This window comes from Pieris brassicae, chromosome 10 (genome assembly GCF_905147105.1).
Source record: "Pieris brassicae chromosome 10, ilPieBrab1.1, whole genome shotgun sequence".
NCBI lineage: Eukaryota > Metazoa > Arthropoda > Insecta > Lepidoptera > Pieridae > Pieris > Pieris brassicae.
Window position 1 is genome coordinate 6439837 of NC_059674.1, and position 10206 is coordinate 6450042.

Sequence of the window (10206 nt, forward strand, 5' to 3'; positions counted from 1 at the left end):
GTATTTTTTAAATTTATATTTGAAACTACCTATCAAAACGAATGTACAACAAAAAGTCTTTTTGGGTTGCTCATAAATATTAAGGAGACTTTGAAGTTGAATTCAGAGAAAACATTCAGTAGGATTTGCTCAGCGACTATGGCCATTTGATTACACATGACATTCATGTGTTGTAGCTGACAGTTGACAGATAGCATTTTTTCAATAATCTCATAGCACAACATTAAATTTTATTTTAAAAAGTACGCTCGTTCTCCTGCATTGCAGTGTCTTTAAATTGATTGATTAAAATATACCATGCAAGCCGTCAGAAGCCTTTTAAGGACGACTCAAGTCGTCAAGAATGCTCCGCAGGTCAGGAATATGAGTGTGGTCTCCATCCCAACCAGAAACAAGGTTTCCAAGGGGGTGAGTATCATATTTTTATTGGTATGTCGTTATTATAGTGTTATAATTGTCCTTAATATGTACTATAGGTTTATCCTCATAAATTCTACGTTATAGTTAATCGATCAAAGTATTTTTGGTTAATCGATATATTACGTAATTTTATAAAAATAGGTTATCTTTCTCATCGTTTAAAGGTTGATAACACTTTTTATGGGATTATTTTATAGGCTTTTGTCCTTAGAGAATTAACAAAAAGATTCAATCACTAATTCGTAATTATGGTTCTTTATTTATTATTGGTGGTGGATTCTGTCAATTCTAACTTTGTTTCTAATCTCTGTAGTTTAGCATGTCTATTATGAGACCAACCAAAATAATCATAAGGTACCATTTCAATATTTTCTGGTCTATTCTGATATTTGTGTTAAATACTAATTAAATCAAGCTATACATAATCTTTAATGACTTTGAGTACAAATGAAAGAATTACCTGTACCTATTAATGTTAAGTCAAGGAACCAAAAACAGTTATTAAGTTATTACAGTGATCTTTCCCAAGCTCTTTTTAATTAAATTCTGATTTTCAGGAAATGATCACACTTTCCGTTGGTATGGTGTTTGGTTGGTTGTTTATTCCTGGGTGGGTTCTTGTCAACATGAAGAACTACCGTAGCAAAGAATAAATGCTAATATTAATGTATTATTGTAGTGTATTAAGTAAAATTAAATTATAAAAGTATTAAATTATTTTCATTTGTAACCTCTTATATTAACACTTGTTGTTCATTTAGTATAGATTTGGAACTAGACCTTGACATGCACCTCTGACCAACAAAGCAATAAAAACTAGCCCTTTGAAATTATAGAAAAATAGTGACTTGGTTTTCCTATACTTATGTTAGTCGTTTTCCTGTTAGGAGGTGATAATTTATATGCAAAAGATCCATTTTAGAGATGGGTATATTTAGCTGTTTTCAAAATAAGGCAAGCCTAGTTTCATAACGTTTTTTCGGTGTTTTGACATTATTTTTGATTTTAAAAACATCTAAAACACAACTCAAAAATGGTTCAATTTTGAATAATGAATATGGGGTTTTAAATTATCACTAATGGTCACCTATATTACATCCTAACAGGAATATGTCGAGTTACAATTAACCCCATGTATGAAATATTTAATTGAATTTTCAAATAAATTTTGTCCAAATTTAGGATTTAATTTACCTAATAAATTATCTTCTGACATCCAAAAAAACACAAGTCTCTTATGATATAGTATTTAATTAGTAACAAAACATAAAGCTAACTTCTTATAGTAACTTAAACAAAATGTCCTTTTACAATTAAAATTTTTCACATTAGATAATTACTGAGACACTTCCATCAATTGTGGTCCATCTGAAATAATATAGATTACATTAAAACAAATTAAGAATAGAAATCGAGATCTATAAGTTTGATTAATAATTTTTGTTCAACATTTTGAAAAAATATGGGTGTTGTAATAGGACCATTAAAATAGACCGCAGACATGTCAGCTCTTTTTTATATAGAACAGGGGACAAAAAGGCAGGAGGCTCATCTGATGTAAAGTGATATCGCCATGGACAATCAATCGCAGAGGGTTCGCGAATGCGTTGCCGGCCTTTCTATTATTTATACCCTATTTTCAACCATATATTTGGGGCTCAAAATGTTAGTTTAAAGTTTTATTTATTGTTCTGCTTGTAAAGTATCAAAAATAATAAAAAAACAATATTCATATATAAAATGAAAGATGGACAACTTCAGAAACGCGGCGCATGCGTATTTGGAACGAAACGGAATAAATTCGTTCAGTAAATTGTATATAATATCTATAAGATACGTGCAAACTATCACAATCTAACAATTGGGAAAAAAAAATTATTTTAAACGTCAAACCCAGCTGTAGTTAAGTGAGACTCGGCCTAGAGGGCGCGCCTGTCTAACAGAAGCCTGTTTAACCTCGGCTTATATGAACCTATCGTAAAGTTAAAGCCAGGTTGACAAATCTTTAAGGTTCTCGGTTTCTATTATAAAACCAGCCGATTTAGCAAAATATCAACTGCGCTATTTAATAGTTACATCTGTTTCGTTGTGATGGAGATTAATAAATAATAAATTATTTATCAAAAATTCCAATTTGTATTTATATCTATATTCATTGCATCTGTAAATCAATTATTCATCTAAAATAATATTATAAAGGAAAGATTAATATTCTTTTTTTTTAACTGAGGGCAGGAGGCGTACGTGATACCGCCTCCCATGGACACTGAATGGGGTTCGCGAGTGCGTCGCCGGCCTTTTATTCAATTTCACCATAAGATACATAGTACGCCAGTTTTTTTTTTGGGGAATGGCATCTCGCTTTTGGCCTCAAGGGCATTTAAAGGTCGGCTTGGCCGGAATTGGCGTTTTTCCCGCGACGACCACAAGGGCGTCTCCTGCCATACTCGGACCTTAGCTTGGGCCGGGTGGTCAATCCCCTGAAGGGCAGGCCGGAAGCTCACGGAGGGAGCGAATTACGAAGTAAAGGTCCACGCTTTCCCCAGTGAAGGCGATTTGTTATCCTAATCTGTTTTTGACTATCATTATTTGCCGCGCTTTTAATTTATTGTTAGCTACAGTGATTGGATCCGTTAGAACATATCGGGAAGGAGTGATACGCCTGAATATCGTAGGCTTTATTTATTTTGCAGCCATGTGCAGTCAGAAATACTGATATATTGTTATTGGTAAATAATATGGACCTACCACCAGATCCAGATACATCGCTAAACATAAACTCATCCTGATATTCCTTAAGGAACTGCTCAGACCGATGCTCATCAAGGAATAAAGAATACACCTTCTTCACATCCTCCATGCTTACCTGAAAAATATATTTCACATACAAAAACTAATACATGTCATTATTAATTTGGATACACAGACGGTCAATAAATATCGTCAGTAGTCACAGTTGACTTACTGACTAGTATTGCCATAATATAGGGCAAACTTTAATTTATCTAAATGCTATATTAAGGTAAGTTCATCAAAACAATAAATTTGCGTAATCAGTACACACAAAAATACTTTTACAGTGATCCAACATCTTACCCTGAGTGCTCATCCAAATCATCAACACAACACAAACACAGTCAATAAATATTGATGGATAACAAAAAAAAACTAGATTTCATGTCAATATGCTCAATATTTATTTCTGCCGTGTTTACTTATCAGTAAATATTGACGAGATCTCAAGGATCACGATATATATATTGACCGCCTCAGATAAATGTTCCTTTTTATGGCAACCGAGCCTAATAAAAATAAAATCAATGGCGCTACAACCTTTTTAGGTCTGGGCCTCAAATTTCTGTATGTGTTTCATGATCATTTGTTAATCTAACAGGCAAGTTGGTGATCAGCCTTCTGTGCCTGAAGCACGCCGTCGACTTTTTGGATCTAAGGCAAACCGGTTTCCTCACGATGTTTTCCTTCACCATTCGAGCGAATTTTTAATGCGCACATAGAAAGAAAGTCCATTGGTACACAGCCGGGTAACGAACCTTAGACCTCATTAATTAGAATTGCACGCTGAAGCCACTAGGCCAACTCTGCCTGACCAACAACCGGGACTAAGGGACGCCCAAAAAGGGCTGTCGTCGCGTTTGGCCATGTCGAACGGATGAAGGAGAAGCGTTTAACGATGTCGGGTTAGGTAAGCCTTGAACATAGCTGGACCAAATCCAAAAGACAAGTTAAAAGTATCCAAATGGGACGAGCGTGCATAGTGAATGAAGCGAGAGGATGTCTGGACTGTAGATGGAGATCCGTGTCTACCCCGTCAGGAAAAAGGCATGATAATATAAATAGATATTTAATTTTAAATCAAATTATTAAAAGAAGAAGTTATGTAAAAGTAGTACTCACTTCGGTGGCCTTCCTCCGTTTAGCAACAAGCGATGCAGTAGTGATAAGCTGTATCGCATAGCGGAGTGAGGTCTCTGTGGCGACACGCGTCAACACTGTCAACGCGTCGTTTGACATCTGACAGTCTTCCTCTTCACACCTATGTAATTAATTAAAAAAAAATTAATTAAGACATCACGACCGCAACGGCAGTGACATTTTTCGTCATAGCCATGTCATCAGCCTTCCATGCCTGACGACACATATCTACCATATTTGTGTGCGTGAGGTACTTATATAAAATTATTCATATGTACGGTATTAAAATACACAAGCACAACAGTACAAGTGAATATAATACTAAAGGTTAAAATTAACTTCCTGTAGCTGTTAAAGTATTTTTATTACATTTATTAAATTAAATTAAACTCATCTTTTAGCTTTGTTAACTAAAACATCATCATTAACTATTAAAAAAACTCTAAGTTTTGCTACCACCACTATTTAAGCCATGACTTTTAAATGTGCACATAGAAAGAAAGTCCATTGGTGCAGTCAGGGATCAAACCTAGGACCTCAGGGATTAGAGTTACAAGGCCAACACTGCTCAACAACCTAAATATAAATAGTTATAAGTTCTTAAAAAATAATAATGGCTGAGGTGTAACTTCGACCAACAAAACGTCTAATACTTAAACGCAAAATTAATGTACATAATGTATCACATATGTAAAAAAAGTATACAGTTACAGATTACTGCATGCACTTGATACATACACAATCCTGCATAGGTCAGTCTCAACAGGAAGAGCCATCGTGTTGTTCAGTTTGCTTAAATCCGTGGATTATTATGAGTATTTTTGTAAAAAAATAATTAGCTTACCTAATATTAAGTATTTCTTTTAATTCCTGGGCCGAGTAAGGTGCTGTGGGGACTATGATCATTCTATCCAGAAGGTCCAACGGTATTCCATGTGGACTTTTATAATTTGTCCCTCGGATTCGGGTTATCCCGCGGTTAGTTGCCATTATTACCACTGGAGCACTTTCAGATTCAAGAGCTCGGTTGAGGAATGAAAAACATTCTATATCCAGCATGTGTGCCTAGAAAAGATATTGAAGCTATAGCTGGTAAAAATTGGCAGCCTTACTACTCCACAGCCACACTAATATTCATTGCAATGAATCAATTTGTTTCTATATTTTGTTACTCACAAGAATGATCATTAATTTGATATAGTTCTTTTATTATCGACAATTTTTTTTTTATGGAAACCTGTTTTTGCAATCTCAGTAAACACACGGTAGTAAATAAACATTTGGATTTTGAAAAGTATAGACACTAAATGTTGCTTGCCTCCAAGCAAAAAATAACTGAGAACTCCTTAGTAATAGAAATTCACTGACATTGGACTAATAGCTACTTCGATATTCCATAGTCTTACCTCATCTATAAACAATACTCCAGGAATCATTTCTGCCTTCCCCTCCTCCCTCCACTCGGCCACTTTGCTATTAATCTGCTCCCTTATTTCTGACTTAATTTCACCAGTGTCACCTGAAATTTGTTAAATCAATGTGTAAAAAGGTTTATTTACACAGATAAAGTAATAAACATTTACGTGTTTAGAAACAGTAATGCCACCGACTTAGCGCTATCGAATCTAGCGCAAGTTTTAATCAGCGCTAACCAAATTATTAAGCGTCTAATAAGTCGATTATCTTATCGATGGGATGATGACATCAAACAAATCGCGGGTCCTCCTCAATGGATGCAAATAGCTCGAGATAGAGAAAGATGGCAAGCCTTGGAGGAGGCCTTTACCGGAAGGGGTTCCTGATACATACTAATTTGAGGCTTATCAATAAAAAAAATGTTTTGTTTTGCCCCAATTACCGAGACTTAGTACGAAGAACAAATAGCAAAGTTGCAAGATCAAATACGCAAGCAAACTCCCTAAAGCTGTTATGTTTCACCAAGATAACGCCCCGTGCTCGAGTTCAGCCTGCCCAGATACCTTCGAATTGGTGGAACATTCTCTATATTCATCAGACCTATTTCTGGGGTTAAAATAACATCTGAGGTGCCATAGATTTGAAGATGATGACGCAATACTTTTTTTAAAACTAGCTTTAGAATAAAGGTCTTCTTATTGACCACCTCTACTTAATATATAAATTAATATTCTCGATAGAATCTCACCAGAGAATAAAGCTAGAAATCCATGTGTCCTCGAGTTGATGACATCTACTTCATGCAATGTGACGGTGTGGACTACTTCTTTACGCTTCTGAAGTTCTCCTTCGGGACATTGAACGAAACGGGCTTGTTGACCTGTACAATGATATATATCAGGGCGTGAGACACTGTACTTGATATAAATTTAATAACGTTCGATATGATATGTACGATACAAATGTAAGAATTGACCAATACATAGACTAATAATGTAAAATGACAAACTCCTTCAAAGACAAATTTGCTAGCCATTGTGTGTGGCAGAATATGCGAACATACTATTGTACCACTTTACACATTTTTGTACCAAATTCTTGCAATAAATTATTATTATCATTTAAAATACATACATAACTTTGATTCATGTGTATTGTTAGTATTCCTCTAAAATAAATAAATTTTAGGACTTCAATAAAAAAAATATATTACCTGTAGCATCATAGTCTCTGGCTCTTGCAAAACTTCTGCCGAGTTTGTTTATCTTTCCCGTTGCTTTGTCTATGGTAATTACATCCCCTGCTTGCACCTGCGATTGTATAATGAATTATTAAACTAGTACTGTTACAAAATCAATATTTATCAAGTTTCTGCTTATTAAGATAAAACTGCTGTAACAAATATATGTAAATACATATACCACGTTTTAAGGTGATAGATAAATGTGTGATATACACAAATTAAAAATTATTGTCACTATATAGACTAATTAGTTAGTCTATTGATTGAAATAGCAATTTACAATCTGTTATTTCCTTTGGTCACGTCATCACGCGTGAACGACTGGACCGATTTCGCTAATTCTCGTTTTTTTGTGTTTGTTATAATCAGGAGAAGGTTCTTATAAGAGAAAAGAAAATCATTTTTTTTTAAATGAATAGCGCCTTAACAATTAATTTTTTTTCATGTACCCTTCATTTTCATGTGACACAACATTGACAGTACGCGTGCTGTAAATATCGTCAAAGAGGATGTAAGAATAATGTATATCGTTTAAAATAGATGCTTCGATCGGAGTTATTATATTGATCAAATACATATAAAATAATTACAGTCGGTAATTGTTTGTGGCATTAATCTTGAAAATCCATGTTTTTCACATGGCTATATGGTTATATGTCGGCTGTTCCCATGTCGGAATACCAACCAGAAAAACAAACAAAGAAATCATATCATAAAGCATTTTTAGTTAATTATACCAATTCGAAATCAATATTCATACTTAAGTCAGGACAATGTCTGTCGGGTCTGCTAGTATTTAATAGAAGAGCACTGTACTTGAGTTATGCAAACAGTGTGATTTTCATTTTGCCCTTAAACAAGTTTTATTTAAATGGTTAACCAAAGACAATAATTCAGTAATGCACCGACAGACAGAAGTAGAAATACCTTCTCTTTAAGCAGTGAGTCGATCATCTTAGTTCCCATATCATAATTAGTCTCCATATCAGTTGTCTTTAAAGTGAGACGACCAGTTCTGGCTCCACCCCCACCTGCTGCCCTTTCCACCACTACTTCTACCACTTCTCCTTCTATTATCTCTGATTCTTCTCTGTTTACAAAAATTATCAAATGTTAAACTAAAGCTAAGAACTATAACATTTTATATTTAAACTTTAAAGACCTGTAAAACCCATAATACTGTCACGAGGAACACAATCTGTTAAATTAATAATTCTTCTAGCCAGACATTTTAGTTTTGCTAGAAAATAAAACCACAGACCACAGAGGTCACTTAAAGGCAAGCAAGATACTGATCCAACTAATTCTAATTGATTATTCATTCAATTTATTAAGTATTTTTAAGGGGGCAGAAAGAAACAAATTATCGAAGATTCAGATTAACAAGCATCAAATCAACTGTATTTAAAAAACAACCAATAAAGTAAAAATAAAAAACAGTGTATTCCTAACTGGGGGTACATACTGTATGTGATTCTATAAGCTTAAAAAACTATTGCTAGTAAACACATTTAATACAAAAAAAATCGAAAAATACTTACTTTATTCTTATTCCAATGGACTTCCTGATGGCTTGAGTTAATGCTTCAGTCTTACTCATTTCCAATGAATATATTTCAGATCCTGAAACAGTCATGGATGGACCATTAAGTACAATAATTATAAAAAGTACAATATAATAAAACCATATTATAACCTTATTCTCTTTTAATTAAAGTATCCTTCTGTCCAATTGTGTTTACAGTCTGATGAAAAGACAAAAAACTACTTTTATACCTGTTGATGAGAATTAATAATGAAACCACTACAGGTACCACAGTACCATTGAACACATACAAAGTGTGATTTCTTATTAACATATTATGTTAAACTTGAATTTAATTTCTCAATACCTGCCATGCTGGTGAATGGTGTGTCAGGTCCTAAAGCTTGTGCCAATCCCATTGCAATGGCAGTCTTGCCAGTGCCTGGCTGTCCAGCTAATAACACTGCCCTGCCTGCTATTTTACCTATATTATTAAAAAAAATATGATAAAAGCAGAACATTCTTGTTTTAAAACTTATCTAAAAAGTCATTATTTCCTTTGGTCACGTCATCACGCGTGAACGACTGGACCGATTTTGCTATTTCTATTTTTTGTGTTATAATCAAGAGAAGGTTCTTATGAGAGAAAAAAAAATCTTTTTTTTTTAAATGAATAGCGCCTTAACAATTAATTTTTTCTCATGTACCCTTCATTTTCATGTGACACAACATTGACAGTACGCATGCTGTAAATATCGTCAAAGAGGATGTAAGAATAATGTATAATATAAATAGACAAAGAATTAAATCCACCTGTTTATTTCCCAAAATGTTTAAGAAAAAAAAATTGTTTATATTAAAAGGCTAAATCCTAATAAACATGATCGGTCACCTCACACATTTTAAGCAATGTGGTAGTCATGGCAACAAACAGATTGATCAATCATACCTTCTCGTATCATTTGTAGAATGACTCCAGCTGCCTTCCTTGCCATCTTCTGCCCCACCATACCCTGTGACACTGCTCGTGGCTCCAAGGCATCATCAAGACCTAAGCCACGTATATGGGAATGCGCGCCAATTCTTTCTATTCGAGTTATTGAGCGTACCTCTTGTACCTGTGCTGCTGCTAGGGACTAAAACATATTTTATGATACAGGAGAGTAACTAGTTTACCTATTATAAAGAATGATAGATTTAAGCGCCATATGATAAATAATAAAAATGTACTATTATTAAGTTTAAACACAGTTTTTTAAACGCATTTTAGAGATTTAAGTATAAAACTGACTTCATGTTTTAGCCGACTTTGAGGTTATATTGGAACAATAAACAATTCGATATGTCATGAACTTCCCAAAGATATTCAATAGTTATAACAAACTTTCCATTACTTACAGCCATCTTTTTGTTTTGTTTTCCAGTAAATAAGAAGTAAGATATGCCAAACAAACACCTAGCAACCACACTAATACCAACGCAAAACAATACTGTTTTTGAATTATGAGGCAACGGAGTACGGACACTTAATAAGATGACATTGACGGATACTGCCACATAGCCACAGGCTTCTTTATTAATTACTGGTCGGTAACTATAGAAATTTTATATAAAATAATGTTATCCTGATGTGATCCATTTTTTTTACTAAGTAACTAATTAGAGACGA

At 34.0% G+C, this 10206-nt stretch overlaps 1 protein-coding gene and 1 long non-coding RNA gene across 2 annotated transcripts; one reads left to right on the forward strand and one right to left on the reverse strand.

The window, feature by feature from the left end:
- The first annotated feature begins 270 nt into the window (after positions 1-270).
- LOC123715217 lies at positions 271-1129 on the forward strand. Its single transcript, XR_006754403.1, has 2 exons — positions 271-408; positions 978-1129. It is a non-coding gene; the product is annotated as an uncharacterized LOC123715217 (long non-coding RNA).
- Positions 1130-1653: 524 nt separating this feature from the next.
- Positions 1654-10062, reverse strand: LOC123715587 (ruvB-like 2). Its single transcript, XM_045670729.1, has 12 exons — positions 9936-10062; positions 9487-9673; positions 8905-9021; positions 8554-8635; positions 7940-8102; positions 6983-7079; positions 6518-6649; positions 5760-5872; positions 5198-5418; positions 4336-4474; positions 3169-3286; positions 1654-1788 (listed from the first exon to the last, which is right to left on the reverse strand). Exons 1-12 carry the CDS (start codon positions 9939-9941, stop codon positions 1757-1759), a joined length of 1407 nt encoding a protein of 468 aa, XP_045526685.1. The 5' UTR covers positions 9942-10062; the 3' UTR covers positions 1654-1756.
- Positions 10063-10206: the final 144 nt, after the last annotated feature.

What these genes read in the sequence shown, in the direction of transcription:
- LOC123715587 (XM_045670729.1), bottom strand. An exon ending in ATTTCTAGCTTTATTCTCTG is followed by an intron (nt 5,873 to 6,517) that starts GTGAGATTCTAT and finishes AACAAATTTCAG; the next exon opens with GTGACACTGGTGAAATTAAG. An exon ending in AAAGAAATACTTAATATTAG is followed by an intron (nt 4,475 to 5,197) that starts GTAAGCTAATTA and finishes TTAATTACATAG; the next exon opens with GTGTGAAGAGGAAGACTGTC.